At 37.3% G+C, this 21,509-nt stretch overlaps 2 protein-coding genes across 5 annotated transcripts in view; both read right to left on the reverse strand.

Annotated features, from left to right (window-relative positions):
- The window catches only part of stim1a (stromal interaction molecule 1a), a 36,377-nt gene extending 20,324 nt beyond the window's left edge, over positions 1–16,053 (reverse strand). Inside the window, exons 1-6 of one of the 4 annotated variants that reach the window (XM_088079121.1) lie at positions 15,842–16,053; positions 14,173–14,305; positions 9,466–9,596; positions 6,394–6,508; positions 3,402–3,513; positions 2,836–2,951 (exon numbers count right to left, since the gene is read on the reverse strand). In XM_088079121.1, coding sequence (XP_087935247.1) covers positions 2,836–2,951; positions 3,402–3,513; positions 6,394–6,508; positions 9,466–9,596; positions 14,173–14,293 — 595 coding nt within the window. In that variant the 5' untranslated portion in view covers positions 14,294–14,305; positions 15,842–16,053. The remainder of the gene's footprint in view (positions 1–2,835; positions 2,952–3,401; positions 3,514–6,393; positions 6,509–9,465; positions 9,597–14,172; positions 14,306–15,841) is intronic. The other 3 variants (XM_042487430.2, XM_088079123.1, XM_042487431.2) reach the window with 3 other exon arrangements.
- A 1,671-nt stretch (positions 16,054–17,724) lies between these two features.
- On the reverse strand, positions 17,725–21,458 carry LOC121963233 (acyltransferase PGAP2-like). The gene is made up of 6 exons (XM_088078297.1): positions 21,148–21,458; positions 20,411–20,584; positions 20,087–20,336; positions 18,606–18,712; positions 18,393–18,501; positions 17,725–18,257 (listed from the first exon to the last, which is right to left on the reverse strand). Exons 2-6 carry the CDS (start codon positions 20,576–20,578, stop codon positions 18,127–18,129), a joined length of 765 nt encoding a protein of 254 aa, XP_087934423.1. The 5' UTR covers positions 20,579–20,584; positions 21,148–21,458; the 3' UTR covers positions 17,725–18,126.
- Positions 21,459–21,509: the final 51 nt, after the last annotated feature.

The raw sequence follows: 21,509 nt of genomic DNA on the forward strand, positions 1-21,509 counted from the left end.
AAAAAAGACTCATTTCAGTTCTATGGTAATGTACTGTAACACATTTGCAATATCCTCATTTTTTGTTTTCCTTCAGTTTACCTGAAATTCTCAATGTACTCCTGTCCAGGATGACCCTGACTACAACCATTTAAAACCTGATGTTTCTTTAATATACATCTTTTCAGTAAAAATAAAGGAAAAGTCAGCTCAAATTACACATTGACAATTTACTTATATTTGGACTATGATAGAAAAGAAAGTCGACATAGTCAGTTTTGGATTCCCTTCAGTTAAATGCGGCCACAACAGAAGTGCCAGGAAAAGACAAATATACCAAATGGTTCTGTAAGAACATTTGTCCAGGTAAAATTATTTTGAGTGCATGTAGTTTAAAAAGCTGCATGCACTAGTGCATGTAAACAGAAAAAAAAGTATTTGAGCACTGTCTTTTAACCATCAATAAGAAAACTCCCCAAAATGAGGTCACGATGAAATGCATGTGTGCTATATGTATTCTGGGTCTGCATTGTAACTAAGCACAGATGCTCAAAGGAAATACTGTGCATTGACTCAGAGATAATATAAAATTAATTCCTAATTCTAGACTGTTCTCTTGGTTTTAGTTACTGCTCTGACAACACTATTGGTCCTCAAAAGGAAAAAGAGTTTACCTTCTCTCACCATCCGAGTTGCATGCAGTCAACAATCAATACTGCATTCACTGCTTTTCAGAAATACCACCAAGAGAGTATAAAATGACATTTAATTAACCATAAAGCTAGAGATGTGCTTGAGTTAATTATCATTACACAACTGCCCACTAGATTAAGATCATCCCATTGTGAGATGTGTCTCAAAATGCTGCTGCTGTAAACTGTGAGACAGACTGACTATTAGTGGGACCCCCTGGCTTTGAGAGGCTGTCAAAGCCAGACAGCGCTCGCTCATGTCTTCCTCAGGGTGTGACTCCAACAAAACACATCCACAATGACACATGCCAGACACAGACCACTACACAACGTCTCCCTGTGCAATTTCTTTCTAACGCAAATGACTGTTTTCTATGAAGGTTCATTACATTTTCCCTGTCTGTTCTCATTAACACTTCTACTCCCATATTCACTGTTCCACTTTTCTTTTTTATCAAGTTCTCCAGTGAGAAAGGATCGAACCTCAGGGCTGGGGAAATCTCTTCATATCATATTTTGTCAACAGATTAATATTTTATGCAAAACCTTGTCCAACATTTCTAGCACAGTAGAATAAAATGTTTGTATTTAACTTTCACACTGATACTGACGTTTTAACAACAAACATGTTGCTTTTCTTGAAAAAACAAAGAATTTTGGCAGTCAGTCTGGGAACATGCTATCCCAGTGTCAACACAGATAGTATAAAAAAAATTAAGTAAATACTAGAGTTCTGCCAAGAGGTATGACAGTGGAGACACACCCCATCCATTGAGATGAGACCAACCCTTAAAGAGAAAAATGAAATAAGAAAAACTAAACCTGAAGGACTACAATCTGTAGTTACAGAAGTGGAGCAGTGATACTGGAGAAGGAGAGGGAGAGGATGAGTGCTGTTTATTTGTCTCAGTACGCAGAGAGGAGTGTCTGGAATACAGAGCAGTCTCGTCTAACTCTCAGCTCACTTCCTCAGTGCCTGAAATTGATACAGGTAGTAACAGGATTTCCCCTTCATGTCAACACTGGCCCGACTGAAGTGAGTAAATGAGTGAGTAGATGAGTAAGTGACTACGTAAATAAATGAAGCAATCAACATATCACAGAGAAAAGGTGCTGATGAAAAGTGAGATTGGCAGACACCAGTCAGGATGTTGGTAATGGTGGTAGGCTGTTAATACAAACTCAAAACTTCCACAGGATGTTTCACAGTAATTTTCTTCCAATTCATGAGAATCTTTTTTTTTCTGCAAGGGAGTAACATGTGTGAGCAAGTGCCAGCTTAGTCATTTGGAAGGTGTTTTATGCCTCTCTAATGACAAGTTTTATTCCTGTGAACCGGTTCCAATATATATATACAGTGTAAGTAATGCCTTTCATTTTGAAGTATGAACCAGTGGGTGCACATAACACTGTCAAGGATTTGTTGAATTTGTTGAGTTTTTTTTTTTTTTTTTCATTAAAACCTGCAACAAGATCAGTATGTTAATGAAAAACGTTTTCCAGGTAAGGCATTCAGGTAAGTGGAGTATTTAAAGGCAAACTTTGGTATTTTCTAACCTGGAACCTATTTTCCCATATTTTGTTTATAAATGACTAATGGCGACATTAGTCAATTTGTTTTTATAAGTGTGTGTGTTGATGGAAAAGACCTTTCAGAAATATTAAATGTTTTTCATGACAGTCCTCTGAGTCCGTCTGTTTTTCAATGTGTCAAGTCTGAAATCTCACACTTTTCCACATTGTCAAAATCAGCAAAATATTCAGCCATGATATTGACGATCTTCTAGATAACACAATGTTACATGTTCTGTACTCCAACACAAAAAAGTGTTCCAAGCACTCCTCTCTCTAACTTTTAGCAATGTTTCCACCATTGTTTTTTCTGCAATGAGTTGCCCCAATTTGACAAAAATGTTGTCCCGGTTAGTAACTTACAAACGCATGGGAAAATGGGGTCCAAGGTTAAAAAATATCTGAGTTTCCCTTAAAACCATTCCACCAAATTTCACTGATTTGAATGACTAAAATCTAAACCCTCTTAAAGAGCTAACCTTTTCTCTAGTCTGTGTTTTTAGGTATCTGGGACACATCCACTTATGCTGTATGAATGAGAGCATAAATCAGAGCTGCAACAGGAACTAAAAAAAAGAAAAACATCACATACTTAGGGGCGCTCCAAACAGTACAGTGTCCAAAGATTTGAGCTGCAACTTTTGCACATGGCTGCGATCCAAAATCTTCAGAATCGAGAGTGTCAGAGTGGTGTTCTTTACGGCAAGCCTGAGAGAGAACAGACACAGTCATATTGCAGGAACAGGTAAGGAAATGCTTAGGGTGAAATCTATTTTGAAGCGTGTAATGTGACTACAAATCTTCTAAATCCAACCAATGATTTTTAAAACACTAATGGCCATTAGATAGGCTGATAGTGGGAATAAAAAATGAATGTATGACACTGACTGATCAGAATAGGAAATTATGGTAAAACCTGTCAACAGATTTTAATTGTTGGCACTAAAGAAGTTGTATGAAGTCTATTATAAGTGTTATCATTATTCCCACATTGTTCTTGACTGTGGTCTTGATCAGCTTGAGTCTTATCACTTTCACTGAAGTATTCAGTTTTCATTGCTGTGTACAAAAAACATCTCACAAGTCTTCTATAAACCACAACTAATTGGTGGCACATTTTTAATCTACAGAAGTTAGAAAAGTCATGACATCTCTTACCTTGGCATAGCACTTCCATTAAAATTCATCTTGCGAAAGGCATCCACATATTGTGGCAGTTCCACATAGGTGATGAGCCATTCCACAACCTCATCCACTGTCCAATTATACACTAAGGGAAAAACAAACAAACAAAAACATGTTGTGACAATGCTCAACTGTTTCCCTGCAGAGTCAGGCATTGGAAATGCTTCATGGCTGCAATGTCTCCATCACAAATAGAAGGTTCAGAACTGGCCTTTGTTTTTGTTTTGTTAACAAAAGTGATGTCGGTTAGATTTGTTCATGTCAGGGCTATGGAATATTAAATCATCCATGTTTTTTCACTAGATCTTAACCGTTCATAACCTCGGGGTATGCATGAACTACAGGTTACAGACTTCTTTTTAAAATACAAAAATGTGAAATTGTCTGTTATCAGCCTGACAAGCAGACAATTATTGGTATCGGCTGAAAAAAAAAAATCCATATCATGCATTCCTAAACAGTGCAATCAAGAAGAATTAGTAAATATGATTTTCTTGCTGCTCTCTTGTATGAAACGATGGTTATGGCTGACCTTTATCTTAAACAATGATTGAGGGTGTTCACATCTATATTGAGGGCTAGGTTTCAGTGTCTGAGGTTTTCATGGTACAATAACCATCTCAGAAAATTCTCAGTTTTATGATATCCCCATATACGGTATTATACACTTATTGGAACATGACAATATTTTTTTTTAAACGTAAGCATCTGTAAAAAGTCTGACAGGCAATCCAGGAGGACAGAAAATGGGCATGTGAAACTAAGATGTTCCATCTGTTTCCTTTTTACCCCCAAGACATTATACAGGCAAATGTACATGGTATGATAACTAGGGGTCGACTGATATTGGTTTTTCAGGGCACATACCTATACTGATTATTAGTACTTACTGAGGCCGATGACTGATATTTGGAAGCGATATGCATTTACAATAAAAAATGAAAATATTTCTGTCAAATTTTTGAATTCGAACATAACAAACTCCACAAAAACTTAGTTTAAATGCCTTTAGCAAATGTTTAATCAAGCAGAAACTTTCAACATCACATACACCAAGTTCTCAGCAACTTTTTATAAAGTTCAGTGAAAATTTAAATAAAAAATGAATGAATAAATACAGCTTCCTGAGGTTTTACAAAGTAAAAGTTCCTTCCATGCTGACACTTTCTTTGCATGTATTGCAGGCTGTCTTCCCTGGTGTTATTTGAGTGCAGTATCCACACTTTTTCATTCATAAATTCAATAATCATTTAAATAAAATGCTAATACAGATAATCTGCAAAATGCCAAATATCGGCCCAGATAATCAGCCAGGCCGATAATCTGTCGACCTCTAATGATAACAGTCCAGTGTTTCCCACAGATTTAGCATCTATGTGTGGCGGTGTCTCACGGCAGTGTGTTCCCTCTCTGAAATTTGGAAGTTTTTGTAGTTCACTTGCAATGAGGGGTAAGTTTCACAATGACTGGTAAGCTTCACTTCCTTTGCTCCTGGTGTTCTGCTGCATAGTATGATCTACACTCATAATGACGGGTCCAGCACCAGAAATTTAAAATCAATTTGTGGAGGCAGATGTTTTAATCATGGGGGGCCACCAAATGAGTGAAATGTGTGGAAAGCCCTGTTGTTAATTTTCATACCACACAATACCATGAAGCTGATTTATCAGTGCAACCTAACTGAGTGAACAATATACTTTTTATCTTGTAGCTTTTAAGAAAATTATTTTAGAACAGTAATCCTAAAGATTAAGAAAAAATTCAGAAAAAAAAACAAGTTTTTCTTGGGCACAAGCTGTCAGTCAGCTGACCTCAGTGCAACTCATCATGTGTTTCACTTGCTTAAGAACAGGCTGAAGGCAAAAAATCCCCCAGAAACTAGCAAGAACTGAAGATGGCTGCAGTACAGGCCAAGGAGAGCATCACCAGGGAAGGTACCAAGCATCTGCTGACGTCTATGGTGCCACAGACATCAAGCAATCAGTGACAACAAAACATCTGCTAACAAATATTAAATGTGATGACTGTAGCCAAGGTTGCGTCCAAATACTGTCTGTCAGCTTTCCAAATACACTGTTCATCTGAAATGAATGTAAACACTAGTCAGCAGTAACCTCATAGATATTGTCTTATTTTTAACCAAATGTACGGAGTAAAAACAACATTAATGTGTCACTATCATAACACTTTTTAACTGCACTGTTTTCACAGCTTGACACATGAGACATATAATATGACCATGTGCAGCTGTAGCTTGAATGATCTATGAGGTATCATATAGCTTTACATACATTGGCATACCCACAGTAATGACCGGGGAAGGAAAATACACTCCCTGGCTTCTGGCAGAACGTCAACAGTGTGGGCTGTCTGTGTTAATGTGTTACTCTCTTGAACAAAAAAACCTGTTTCCTGGCTCCAAACCTCCTGAGTCTTGTCAAGAACCTGCAATGCAGGATAAGTCAGTACTATTTGCAAAAGAGGGGAGAAAGGCAGCCAGAGGAAAGGGTGTGAAAAGACATGGGTGCCAGACACAGCACATGAAAAGTGCCCTCAAAGAGTACACGATAACCTGGCCAAAGAAGGAGGCGTGAGTGTGGATGTGAATTTTGTGCTGACAGAGTCAATGATGTCCGCTTGTGGAGTTGATAAGTAGACTGCACTTGGCTTTATGTGCCATCTGATCAACTGCCTTGCTACTTTGTTGGGCGAGTGAGAAATAAAGCACTGTGGATGTGTGACCAACACTTCCAGTCACAAGGAATACATAAACAGCAGTTTACTGTCTGTTTAAAACACTGCTGTGCAGACCAATAACTAAAGTCACAAGTTTGTTTCATTAAAAATCAATGTGCAAAACAGTGTTTGTGGTCTACAACTCAAACAAACAAAAAGGACCTGAATGAAAAGGCTGTATGTGCAGTCACTGCTGGCCTTGAGGGTGAAAATGCTTTTAAATTGGTACCTTCAGAGCCCTTCCATGCATTCCACAAGTCCTCCACGCTGATGAACTGGTCATCCCCGTGAAAGCTGTTATGCTTGGCCTTCGGATCAAGGTAGTTAAGATCTTCTCTCAGGAACTGCAGAATTACAAGAATGTTTGCAGTGATTACAAAGAATCCATCTTGCACACGTGTTTACTGAAAAAGAATTAGTTATCAAAACTAACAGGTCTCAAATCTTTCCAAGTGTCTTTTGTTATACAACTACATTTCTTGGTCCATTACTGACAAAATCTCAGCATACAGAACTGTAGTCATCGCAGTAAAGACACTGAATATAGCACACAATAGTAAAATGTTTCCTTTTTCCTTTCAACTTATTCATAAAATTAATTCCCACAAGCTAAACAGTAAACATTGTTCTTCTGAGTGGAGGTTGGTTGGATAAAATGTATGATTAGCTGGAGGACAAAGACCACTTTTGCAAATGTTGTTGGACATTTGCTGTTGAGGCGTTTGGATGGTACTTTGACCTGTTTCACTACAGTGGTCTTTATGACCTCCATAAAAGAAGAAAATGCAGTTCTTGTGGCTGATGTGTGTTTGCCTCACTCACTGTGAAAGGAACATAAAACACTATAAATATCTCACCAATACATGACCTGAAAAATTACTAAGATTTTCCACCAACTATATAATGATCTGGAACTTCTCAGAACTTCCGCCTCACAATAGCTTTTCTTCATTACAGGAGTGTTTATCACCAACACCTAAAAGGCAGACTGAGGTTATTAACAACCATAACAGCTGAGAAAATCAATTGGGTTAGGTTTTGTGGCACCATGAGTGGGTGATGTTGGTAAATTAACTTAATTTGTTTTAACACAAATGTTCTGAGAGTCAAATACTTCAGTTTTAGTTGGTGACTGTCAACTTTAAAAGGCTGAAACTATTTAAACTGATTGCAGATTTCAGGAGCTTTAGCTAATAAATTGGCTGTCATGATAATTATGTTATTGTGTGGCATTTTTGGAAATAGTCCTAATTGCCTTCTTGCTTAGTCTTGGTGCAGCTTGTCCTGTAAAAATGCAAAGTTATTTTCTTACTTGAAGTTCTATCATCACTGTGAGGTTGCAAGAAAACCAGCATAGACTCCAGGAAGTTACTGCTTCCAGACAGAAATGTTGGCACATAACTAGGGCTGCAGCAGTATAGTGCACATTTGCTTATCTACGGTATTGAAAAAAAAATGCAACTGGACAGAGCATCTCCCTTGCTTATCTCTTTTCCTCCTTGACTGCCTGTTAAGAATTTTTACACATACTTTCACCATTAAAAAAATGTATTGAATGGTTAAAAAGGTCATACTGTTGCAACCCTACACATAACCCTGATTAAAAAAATGCAATTTTCCACATCATTGTTGTAAACAAGTCAAAAGGTGAATTAATGAGCTTTAGAGGTGTCGATAGAGCAGGAGGTTTCCTATTTCTACTTACATTAATCTAATCCCACTGGCTGCTAACAGTTAGCCTTTCCCAAAATGTTGAACATTTCCTTTAAGTATATCTCAAACATGTATCTAGCCACAAATTACACCTAATGAACATTATGGGTCTGCTTTTGAGTTACACTTTGGGGGGAAATATAGCATTTGACCAGCCAAAAGACATTACATTTCCTAAAATAACTGGTAAACTGTAAAGGGTAAAAGAAACAACATAAAAGTCTCTGAATTACTTTTTGCTATCTCCGTTTGAAAATGAGAACCCTGTATGCTGTACACAAGACACCTTGTTGAATAGTAAATGGCAACAAAGCCAAAATATATAGCACTCTAAATCGAGCTTCGCCCCCGTTGGAGTAGCAGTAGCAGTGGTCAACAACTGGCCAATAGAACCACACGACTAGTTGCCCACTATATTGTAGGATAACTCCGTCACATACATAACATCTTGCACTCCCACAAAAGCCAACTCATGCAACATGGGTGGAAGACAGTAAAAAGTCATGATGCCTTTCTTTCTTGATAGATATGTGTGGGAGGATTTCACTACAGAGCAGAGAGACAGTCTGTGAGGCAGGTGAAATATCACGCACCCTAAATATGTACGTATTAAAAAATTAGCAGGACCTGTGTAATGTGGACAAGGCATGAAGCCTCCTTTTAAAAGTCACATGCAGACTTTGATCTTGGTCATAAAGAAATCACTTATCCTCTTTATTTAATCACCTTACCACTATTCCACCTTCCTTAACAGGAAGTTGGAATAGTGTCTTGAAGTGCTCTTAAGCGTTTCAAGCTTTTTCTTTCTCGGCTCTAAGCCACTACAGATGAGCCTGCTTGCTGTAGTGCACTTGATTCTTTGCCTTCGGGGTATTTGCATGCCAAGTGCCTCTTCTAAAAGCAGAGGCGGCTTTGGTCTGGCCACAACCACATGCAACAGACTAACCAAAGCGAAAAGAGGCTCCAAAGGAGGCCTCCTGAAGGCCACAACATCAAGTTTAGACTAGCACTCAGGATATAAGCTAAATGGACAACAAACAGTGTCTTTAAGACACCAGTGACATCTGAGAAGCAACAGACTCGACCTCTGATGAGCACTGCACAGTTGTGAATGGATATAAGCGGTCACTGTTTATACTGTGCTTTCATAATACTCCACTGTATTGAAAAAAATAAAAGCAATACAAACCACAATCTGATTAAAAGTACCGTAATACCATTTGTTGGCACAAATGTGGCAACATCAATGTCTACAACATGCACACCAGTTACAAACACGCTTACTGTGAAATTAGGGTGGGTTTGAGGTTAATTTTTGACTAAAAACTTCCATAAAAGGGCACTGGGGCGTAAACAGGACAAATCTTCCAAGTATTCAGTGTAAGTTGAGGCCATTAGGGGTATGATTAACTAAGCATCTTAGCAGCAAATCCTATCATGAGTCAGATGACAGGGGATTACATGATAAAGACACCTGTAAGCCCCTTTAGACTGAACAGAGATCACCACTTTGACTGAACAAACCATAATACCCCGTTCGACTGAACATCAACTCCTAGTGATGATGAATTTTTAGGCTGATACTTACGCCGTCTGTCTCTACCACGTCTACATTGCCGTTTGCGTCATCATCCATCTGCTTGTGGATGCTACGGATGGCCTCATAGCTGAGAATCACAGTCTCATCCTTGCATAGTGGCTCATCAATGCGACACAAATCTGGTGGAGAAGCAGAGTCATATTAAGATGGTGGTAACAGCAGGGCTCCTACAGCTTAAGGAAAATGACATTAAAGACTTTTTTAATACCATGCACAATGAAATTTAAGATCAACTTTGCAATAATAAAAAATGGAAGACATCACAAACCGACATCAATTCCTTTGTGATAGGGACGCTTTTTGGGCAAATGTTTATTATAACATAAAGCATGACTTTTTTGGACTAGAAAAGTTGGTTTATCAACTTTAAATGCCAAAAGCTTGTTCATTTATTTGATTGGATATGGTCGTCGTAGCATTATGTTTAGACTTTTGAAAGATGGACTAAAGACATTTTAATGCCAACAAAATAAAAACCCTGTACCAGGCAACTTTGGGTACTACTACTACTACTACTACTACTACTACCACTACTACTACTACTACTACAACAAAGAAAAGGGGGACTAAACCTCTATTCTTAACAATAGGTCTTCACGTTCTTTTTCGATTTAATTCTAGTCATCTTAAATCTTGAACATACCAAAAACTTCATATGTATTAAAGTCTTTGAAACTTTTTGTAATTTTTTTCTCGTAATTGCTTAGTCAACCATCTGTTAACAAACTAGGACTAACAGTGTGAATGAATTCTCTCAAGATATTTAAAGAAAATGCTCATCATGGCCCTTCCTTCTGCTATGTGATAAGCTGAAAAACAGTACACTTAAGTTCATATATGTAGATTTTACCACCAAACATGCAGAAACATGAGTATCTCTTAACATTTTTTTTTATAAAAAATAGAATGATCAGGCCTGTAAAGACATGGTATTGAAATATTAATCATCCAATTTGAAGCACTGAAGTGACAATTTACTCAAGTAAGCCACAATAGCTCTCTTGAGTTCAACTAATCCTTTAACAGCCGCAAATGTTAATGGCTTTTAACCTTTTGTGCTTTTTGCAGAAAAATCAGAAAGCAAAGTCCCCAGTTGGCTTGCCCTTGCTCGCTCTCCCTCTTTCACTCTTTTAATATAACTGAACTGCAGAATTCCTTGGCTGAAGACAAAGCCTTGTTTATGTAAAGCCTTTCAGCAAATGTGTTGATGTTACCAAGAAGCCAGATACCATGACTGTCAGACCTACTCTGTAAACCAAAAACAGGCCATGTGAATCATGACTAATAATGTATTTTTTTTTTCAGATCTATTGTAAATTTGGACTCAACAGTTATGTTTCCTGTCAGTTAATTTAGGTTTGTGTGTACCAATATTTACTATTATTGTTATTAAGCATTTTGACAGTTAGGCTTCGATAAATTATAAGGATTTCAGTGTGTAGGCCTTCACTATTAATTGTAGATAAATCACAAAATACATGCTTCTATGATAAGTGATCATGTAATTTAGCTGTAAGTTATCTAGTGAGGCCAGTCTGCCGTCTGTGTTCCCTTCCCTTCCTGAGGGATTAGAGATCTTCTGCCATAGATCAAAGATAACGCTGCCACTCCCACTGAGAGGAAACCTTGTTTGGCTTGTACTGCAAACTCTCAGGAGTTGTGTGAAAGAGCATGGCAGGCTACCCGTAGTAACAGCAAGTCTGAATGTAAATTTAAATTTAAAGCAGCATGGTCAAAGTGAATTCATGAAAATATTGGCCATCCAAAACTTGCAGAAGAGTATATTTTATTCAGTTAAATTATGTTTTATGTAATGTCTGTGTTGTATGTGCTGCTGCTATCTGAGCATACATGGATACTCAAGTTAATTTGTAATTTCCAGTCTCAGATAGGCCTTTTCCTGGTTAAATTAAATTACATAAGAAGCTTTTGTTGAACACAGTATGCTTTGTTGAGTATTTCATTGCATTATAACCACAAAAGAAGAAGGTGAAAGTGGGGGTTAAGGGGGAAGCTGGTGTTGCTTACCATCAAAAGGAAGTGGCTTATAGTTTCTCAGCTTGATTTTTAATAAAAAAGGGAGTGAAAATTTAAAGTGAAATATTCCAATCACATCATCACAGTTTAATGTGATGATGTGATTATTTTAATTTTAAAATAAAGCGCTTGATTCTGGTTTATTGTGGCTCGCTAGCAGAGTTTTTTTGGGTAAATGAATTCCCAGAGAGACATTAATGGTGTAGCAGTGCGCAAAATCAAACTCACTTCCCCTTTCATAAATGGTCGAGCACAGGTCCATATATCTCAGAACATAGTGAGTCATCATTAATTACTATCACCCACACAACAGTGTACAATCAACTGCAGGCATTTGGCTCGCACTGAGCTGGCATTTACAGCGTAATGCCCCCTCCCACGGTTCAACCTAACGTACCCATCCGTGTTTTCCTTATTCACAAAAGCATATGTTACTACAGGTTGGCTCAGTGGTTAAAGAGACAAAACATTAAGAAACTATGTCACAGATTTATCTCTGAAACAGTCACTGAGTCCACACATGCATCCATGAAAGTTTTAGTAGTAGGCAAAATGTGCCTAAAATTTCTCTTCATGAACTAGGAAGGGAAGTGGACTTCCGTGTAGAGAAAAGTTAATTTTTTAGCCAAAGTATGCAAGCATCCATCCAGTTTCAGAGAACCTGCAAAGCCACATACCAAAAAGGCAATTACTCTCACTCATTCACACTCACCATGTTAAACAAAGACAGACAGTTACCCAAGTGAAAGCCTACACCTGCAACACTCTCATACACCCAACCTGGCCCTCTTGCTCATTTGGCTTGCAAACCTCCGGAGACACTAGATAAGATATTTACATACCAGTCAACTTGCTTTTTTAAGAGCTCAAGTTACGCAAGTCATTCTGTGTGCCTGCAAGTCGACGGTGAATACACTCCATAACTTTGCTGCCTTATAATTGCAGCAGTTACTATGTCCTCTCGCCATTCAGAATACCGGTCAAGCTTTGAAAATCACTGTCAAGAATAAATTATTTCCCACACTGTGGCCCCAAAGGACATGTGACACGCATTAGAAAAAAAAAGTGCTTCAAGCGAATATTGTGTACGAGCAACTTGCACAATGTCCTCAACAGTTCCTGTTTAACCACAGTGTTAAGCACAACTAATAAAATATCACAACCAAACAAGTTTGTATTATTCGGTCTTTGCCCAGTGTTGGCTAAAAAGTACAGCAAGTCAAGTCAAGATAAGGATTTCAAAATGTAAATCAGAGCAACAGCTATGCCTTTTGTAAACAGATTCAAATTCTTACACTAGCACACTTAAAAAAAAAACACCTTAGTCATAGTCTGTCATAAGTGGCTCATCCTTGTCTCGAGCAAACTGAAGTTTAACAGTTTACTGATGCAACCACTGTTATCAGTCATGGGAAATTACTCAATGGACTGAGGCAAGAGATCATCACAGTGACAGAGAACCAGTTGAACTTCAAATCAAATCTCCCATGAACAAGGGAAGAAACTGCTTTATAATGAAATGCGGTTAGTCAGTGCAGGGGCTTGAAAGCTGTTCTCGGAGGCCCACATTGTCATTAACATGCAAGTCTACATATTAAGTTTCATAGTTTAGCATTTTGGTGACACTCTTGACAAGAAGTGCAAATCCAAGATACAACTGTCTACACTATACCATTTTCGTGTCCTCTGTAGTAACATGCAAACAGTCACTTTAAAATTGCAAAAATGGTGCCAGAGCAGTTTTTTATAAATACAAATTTAAACAAAGTGCAGAATAACAGGATAACAGTTTCTGTTGTAAGTATTGTTACCCAAATGTTGGGGGAATATTAACAGTGTGTTGACTCTATTTTGTATCTATTTAGATATTCTAATTCTGTTTGCATTTTATATTTAACCTTTTGTTTACATTGTATACTTTCCAGCATTCCTTATTCCTTATTTCACACAATTCTTTCTTTTTAGCAGCTTCTACAAAAAATGTGCATTGTTCTGCAAGTACCAGCTATGTTATCCTTGTGCATAATCTATGTTTACATTAGTAGCTATTCATATATGTATCTTCAATCTTTCTTTAAAATATCATGCGTAGCATAGTATTTATTATTCCTAAGCCTTTCTTACTTTTTAATTTAATTACCTTACATTGCAATATCTGCACTGTCAACCATCTAAAATTGCACTACCATCATAAACATATCGAATGTAGTAACAGTTTTGTGTAGTGATCTTGATCATTTCACTATTCTATGATTTTTTTCTCATGCTTATATTCTCTTTCTCATTGTGTATCTGCTGGTTGCCTAAATTTCTATTGGGATTAATTAAGTATCAATTCATCAATCTAATCTGTGTTTTTTTACCAATAATTTATCATCTTGATGATTACTACCTGATTCAGAAACTATGTTAACCCCTGCTCATGTGCTCCACTAACCAACAGATCAATTACCTCCTGTTTGACTGGCTGGCTTAATCTGAGTTGGAGGACAGAGCTTAATGGAGAATGCCAGCCTGACTATTCTGAGCATGGCCACATTTAGTGCCTGCACAATCACAATGATGTGGCACGGACAGTTATACTGCCAATATGTTGTGTATGTCATATAAGCTAAACAGCTGAATAAAAATAGACCATTAAAATGATTGACTACTCACCTGACACCCCATTTTCAACAATCTGACTGTCTGGTGTAGGTGAACTTGGCTTTTCAGTCCAACTTTCTCCAACGAGACACAAGCAAAATATCCACAATGTGACCAATTTGTTGAACTCCATGGCTGGTGTGTGCTGAAAAGAAGAAAGCAGAGACCCATGACAATTCTGGTAATTCTAGCATTGGGGTTCCCAAACATTTTGGACAGCATTTTTTTTTTTTAATTTTCCACGACTTTTCAAGGACCCTATATGTTTTTTTCTTGCCCCACTTGCCTGGCATTTTTTTTAACATAAAAGATTCAAACTCTATTCAAACATCAGTTTGAAAATCAGACAATATCTTTTTTTTTTTTTTTAAAGTTTCTGGCTATGATGAGCGGTGTCATTTTGGTGATTTTTTAATAATTTTTATAAAATATGTCATTCAAAAATGTAAGAAAAACAAAAAAAAAAATTAAAATTGCCCAATTAAAAAAAAAAAAAAGTTTTCTTTAACGATCACCAAAAAACCTTAAAGAAAAAGGAATCTGGCAAAAACTTGAAAAAATAATAAATAAAGCAATTTTTCAAGAAAACATAGGGGAAAATCACACATTTTTTAAAAATGCTTCCTATGAATTATTAAAGCAAGTTTCCTATCAAAATCGCCAGACTTAAAAAAAAATAAATAAATAGAATAAACAAATAAAATAGAAAAAAAAGCCCAAATATTTTTTCTATAAAATCGCAAAAATTTAAAAAAGAAGAAATCACAATTTCTTGAAAGAAAACAATAGCAATTTAACATAAACATTAATATATTTGAGCCACGTTATGTCGGCAGCTTCAGGAAATACATTCAGTGATGTAACATTAATGTTATTTATCACATACGACACAGATCCTCCAAAACTTTCACTGATTTTTACTATTTCCATGACTTCTCCAGACATGGAAAATGTGATAGTGAGATTCCTTGACTTTTCCAGGTTTTCCATGCCCATTAACACCTTGTAGCATAGCACATTTCCACACCGCTCATGACCAAAACATTGTCTGTCTCTTACAGCAAATGACGACATCTTTGCCAGGAGAGGAAACTGCATTAATTGGCTTAGAGCAAACCTAGAAATACGGTGAGTTACATAAAGATCTCCTGCAGTAAGTGCGGACACATGCATACCACTTCTTAAGTGTACATATTCTTTCTGAATGAATGGATGTTAACTTACTCCGTTATTAGCTTGCTAATACATCTAAGTCCTTATTTTGTCCGTTTAGCTGCACTTCTGGGTTGTTGGCAGCGTGTTTGCAAACACACGTGACTTAAATGAGACTAATAATTAGATTAGGAAAAGTAAGAGCTGCCTGGTCCGTGCGTCTGGTGGGTGGATGTCTGACAAGCTACGACTAGCCCGCTACATACACCAGCTAACTAGGAAATGAAAAATCGAACAAAGGAGGGAGTAACATCACAGAGCTTCACGCTAACGCTTCCGTGTTTTTTCAGTCTATGTCGGTGTCGACTTACCGCAATTTCTGTACGCAAACGTTAGCCACCGTCGACGGTTAGCTAACCACGAGACAAGTCAAACAACGGACAGTAATAAGGAGCAGCTGTAGTTTTAGCTAGGCTACGTGATAATGTTACTACCACGGTGACGCTGAATAACAGAAAAATAAAGTTACCTGTCATGTATCAGAGGCAGCAGGTGTGTAGTTTCAGCTCTGTGTTAACATTGCAGCAGACGCCTGGTCACCCGGAGTTGAAGCACGGTGAACTCCACCTCCTGAACGAAAGGTCTCGGTCCTTCCCCCGACCGAGACTGGACCGAAAAAGCCGCAGAATGTAGAGACACAGTCGGGCTTTCTTCCTCTACACCACCGTGTCCCTGGTTGTCAATAGCAGGTGTCGCCCCCTAACGTCTGGAGTGAGGACTGGACACCACATCGAATAAATTAAGTTGCTGAAGTGCGCCATCCAGCGGATTGTTAACGCTACTGCACCACTGGAACAAAAGGTCCTGAAGATACAGTATATTTAGGAAAAATTACACCAAATTTTAATCTTCCTTCTACAGCAGTGGTTCCCCATGGAATGCCATTTTAGTCAATATTAAATAAATAAATAAATGCAAACATATGAGAAGAAAATAAATAAATATGAAAATGACATAAAACCATATATATATATATATATATATATATATATATATATATATATATATATATATATATATAGTAGAAAGTTTTCTTACCCTCCTTAAAATTTGGAGGGCCTCACGGCTCCCTGTGAATCTCTATTCTATCTAGTATTAGGGCTGAGAAATAAATGTTGTTTATCACAGAATACATTTTGATACGTAAGAAGTAGGAAAAGCACAAATAAATAAAATAAAGCCATAGCTAATGTCATTGGTAACATCTGTGTTTTTCCTACAATCACAAGTTAAAGACCTGCTGCTGTTTCGGTCATGTTGTGATATTGTTTGACATAATTCTGTTGTCTGTTGTAAACAAACTAACAGATTAGCTACTGGTTGTGTTTGGCAAATTTAAAGACTTTTGCTTTATGTAAAACAGTTAAATTTGTGTTGAGGCAAAGGCCTCTGTTCCAATGCTATGAGTACTTTACATGTGATTTTGCATACAGGATACATTTTGGCATATTGTGATATGCATCAATATCAGGAAACTATTGTTATCAGTACCAACCCTATCTGTCATACATTCATAGATCTGCCTTTTCAACTCACCTGTACTCTGTATGTTGGAGGTTGGATCCATTCATTGATTCACCTAAACTCGTTACAAACTTAATGTTCAGGAGCAAGTGGAACAAAAGTGGGTAAAAACACTGTTGCCTGTGTTTTGTTGTGAATGAATGTGATTCAAGGTCTTTTGGCCAAAACTTCTTGCTAGTGCTTGGCCAGTATTTGCATCATCAGGGTTCAATTTGGGAGGGAGGATGACAAGAAGCTTTAGAGCATTGCAGTTTTGTTATGGTGCATACACACTTATAGCTAAACACCATATTTTAAGTAGACTTACCCTACTATCTTATAAGGATGGATATAGTGCACAGTGCTGCATTAAAAACACCTGATCATGTATACATTCTCTGCGGTGCTATAAGTGCTTTTTGAACTAAGGAAACATGACTGATTTGTTTTTGTACATGGCCACTGAGCCACTGGGTTTTTATCAAACTGTTGGGTTAGAGTTAGGTAAGCAGTGAGTGGTCATAATACCTGCAGCAGAGTAACAACAGGACATTTAGGCAACTTTTAAAACTGTTAGTTAAACAGTTAATAAATTCAACAGCTAACGAAAGAATCAAAAGTTTAGATGTTGAAATATTAAAGAAAATTTAAATTAAGCGCTGCTAATGTAAAAGTCTTTGCACAACAGTGGTCTCGATACTGCATTTGAAGTATCACAGTGGCTTTCTGTGCTTTTTTTTTTTGGAAATGTTGTGCGTCAGAAGACATTTCTGTGTGGTGACAGCATCTGAGACACATAATTGTTAATGCTCAAAAGAATACAACATACACCCTTCTTTTCACTATAACAAATCCACTTTTGCATTCCAAAATGAGGGCCAAGTACACTCGAAGAACTGTCACTTTACTTTGGCACACACACGGTATTACCTCACACTTTTGTGTGCATTGTACAAAAGTTAAAATCCCACATTACATAAAATTGCGTATGTGGACAAAGGCATCCATGAATGAGACACTGAGGCAAAAAAAAGCACTTACAGCTCACTGAATTGACAGTACAGTAGCAAATGCGTATATCTTTTGTTCAAACTCAGCTGACATCTAAACTCTTGCAGGACTTGAGAGCCATCATTATGGAAATATATGGAAAAAACCTTCATCCCACTCTTTCCCTTGTGCAGGATCAAGGCTGTTTACATCAGGTGGTTGTGCGGTTTCACATTTATCACTTAATCCTTGAGACTCTAGTCAGAAATCTTTATCTTCGGGGGATGAAATGACCATCACATCTCGGCTCTTAAAGTCCCACACTGCGGTCAGATGGAAGGCCATGTTGGAGAAAACCACCAGATACTCAAACAGGGCAAATAATGTGTAACCTGTGAAAAGAAGATATGATAGATGTATGTTTTTGTCAGCTATTGTAGCCACAATTTTGCATTACTGTTCACAACTGACTTTTGTTTAATTTTGTGACCTTCCCCATTAAGCACCGTTTGTTACTTAATACTTACTCCCTGATTCACAGTACATGTTGTGCTTCCAATAAAAGAATCCAGCAAAAGCACAAAAGGATATGTTAAGAAGTAAGAAGCGTACTTTCCAGTGGTGAGACTTGGCATCCTATACAGGAGAAAAACAAAACAAAAAAAACACTTTATTGGAATGCAATGCTGCAAAATGCATGGAGGATGTGAGTCTGTAGTGTGTGATTTGGCATCCCTCACCTCAGGATTTAATGAATACTTCTTGATAGTCTTCCACAAACGGCAGGTTATCAGCATGTAGATAATGGAACTGACTATGAAGAGCACAAAACCTTCCTTATGTACAACTAAGGAGCAAACATATATAAAGAGAGAGGGAGATTTGGTCAGTAAAGGGCAGTACTGAAATTAATAATTGCCAAATAAAAGTCTGAATAGACAACAAACGATACAGAAATTAGGCTATTTGCAATTTTCATAAACCATAAACCTATGGAACATCTCGGCGCCATTTTGAAAGGTAACAACAACGTCTTCTATAATACATGGCAACCCCTTCTTGATTATCTTCCCAGTGATATGGTGATCTATTGTATAAAGGGCGCCTGCACCTTGTCTTCACAAACAAGTCATAGACTGTTAAATATCTTCCTTTGACATGACTATAATGCAAACAATAATGTATATTATATGATCCAAATGTGTGAGATGTAACCCATGTACATTATTATTCTATTGTAATTTGGCAAGACTTGTGCTGTCTGGTTCTTTGTTTATGTAAAATTAAAAAAATAATATTGGAAAGAAAAAAATAAGGTCCAGTCTGTAAGAATGTGGGGGATATATTGGCAGAAATTGAATTTAATAGTATGTTGTCTAGTGAACAATCTCCTGAAACTAAGAATCATTCTACCTTAGAATGAGCCGTTTATATCTTCATATCTTCGTTTACATCTTTCTTGTCCATGCAGATCGCAATTTTGCACAGTCATGTTTCTACAGTAGCCCAGAATGGACAAACCATGCACTGACTCTGGACAGGGCCATTTGTGTTTTTGCATTAGCCACCTTAGTCAGCTGCCCCTCTGCTACAAGCCAAACAAAGTTGGAGAAACAAGTTGGGTTTTTTTTTAATGTGAAACTGCTTTATTTAGTTTTTTTAGATTTAAATAATTGGTTTAAATAATTGGGTCCATTTGTTGAGAGGAAGAGTCCTCTGTTGATAATTTGGCACCTGGTAAAAAACTCCTGAATGTCTGGATCTTGTGTTGTGTTAGCAGCGTGACCCTGATAGGCCAAACAGCAAAGGAGAAATACTGTTTTTTAACATTAAACTGCTTAATTTAATGTTTCTGCTTATGTTATTGTTTAAATCACATGGTATATTTATTTTGGAAAAGGAAGAGACCTCTGCAGATAATTGGCTCTAAGTAAAAACCTCCTGAACAATGAAAACTGGAAGTAATCCACGCCGAAGAAGTTTTTAAATGGTTACAATCCCAATTCTTACCGCTAGATGCCACTAAATCCCCCTAAATCTTACACACTGTTCCTTTAAAACCGATCCCAAATAATCTCCTTTGTATTTAAAACATTTCAAAGCCGTCAAATATAAAATGAAATCCATCTCTGTTAACTTCAAAGTGTGCCATGATTCAAAGGGAAGACAAAGACTTGAGTAAAAATCTCCCATAAAACGAACAAAACAAAGGATTACTTACAGTATGTTTCACTGGATGATACATATGTAAGGAGCAAGAGGCCGAGGTTTTCACAAATAGAAAAGGCCAGGTTGAAGCAGCTGAGTGAACTCTCAGGAAACCTTGAGGCAAAGCGTGTCTTGTAAAATTTAAAGTATGTAAATGCCACCAGGAGCCTTGGCGCTGAGTGCAGTCCAATACAGAACCGCCATATGTGGCATTCAGGACTGAGACTTATTGAGGCACTGATAGATGGCAGGTAATTAGGAACCTGGAAACACAGAGTGATGATTCAGTTTATCATCAGCATCAAGAGAAATACATTTTACAAAATAGGGACATTACCTGGCAATGTGTACCAGTCGAGTCTTCATAATGAAAAACAGAGGATATGAAGACACAGGTTATTAGTCCAAGCAGTGGGAGGCACACAGTGACCACAACAAAGCTAGTGAATGATACCCTGATGACCAGGGGCCTCTCGTGCCCCAAGATACTTGACCCCTGTAGCATTTTGGGCTGAAAGAGTGAAAAAAAGAGTAATTTAGAAACATCTTGCAAAGGCCATCAAACACAGGAGAATGTATGCATGTAGCAGACATAATCAGAAATATCTCTTGGTACAAATACAATAGGCTACATATTCATTCAAACCTTTATTTAAGACTAATGGAGGACTCAATGGAGGGATTTTCAGTGATGCCGAGCATTAACAAAGAGACTAAAAAACAACCAATAAGGAAACAAATAATTAAAAAAAAGAAATAAAATCATACAAACAACAAAAGATAATAGCAATGTATAATAGCTAAAAATAAAAATACAGGAACACGTCATGGTGTAGATGTGTAAAAAAAAACACACTCTGTTTCACAATTACACTTAATTAAAACAAGGTCTGAAATAAGGCATGAAACAGCCATAATAATGGCCCAGTGTAATAGAATGTAGCCTACATATTAGGTATTTATGGAGATGAATGAAAATATATATATGCTGTCAATATTCCTTCAACAATTTAGGGATATTTTCCACATGCATGCATTTACTGACAAAATAAGAAAAAAAAGAAATTAACCTACCTTCACTTGATTTACTGTTAACCAATATATCGAAGTTGCCACAAACTGCACGCGCTTGGCTTATCAATAACTACGCTATTACAATAACACTCGTGATATCAGGCTTGCGGGTGGAGCTGAATATAATAGGGTGTAATGTATTGAAAAGACATCGGAAACCCCCAGCCATCTGAAATGCCTGCGACATGTTTTTGCACTCACTAAATTTCATATAAACGCTCGCAGAGGATGATACCAGGCCCGCGGATACATTCTCCTCCTCGTGCGACGCAGATAGCAGAAGAAAAATACAGTGCACGAGCAACATCAGCACCCGGAAGAGAAAGTGAGCGGACTTCCTTATAATACATCCATGGAGAGAG

The sequence above is a fragment of the Plectropomus leopardus genome, chromosome 6, assembly GCF_026936395.1.
Source record: "Plectropomus leopardus strain MGB_pleo_1.0 chromosome 6, ASM2693639v1, whole genome shotgun sequence".
Taxonomy (NCBI): Eukaryota; Metazoa; Chordata; class Actinopteri; order Perciformes; family Serranidae; genus Plectropomus; species Plectropomus leopardus.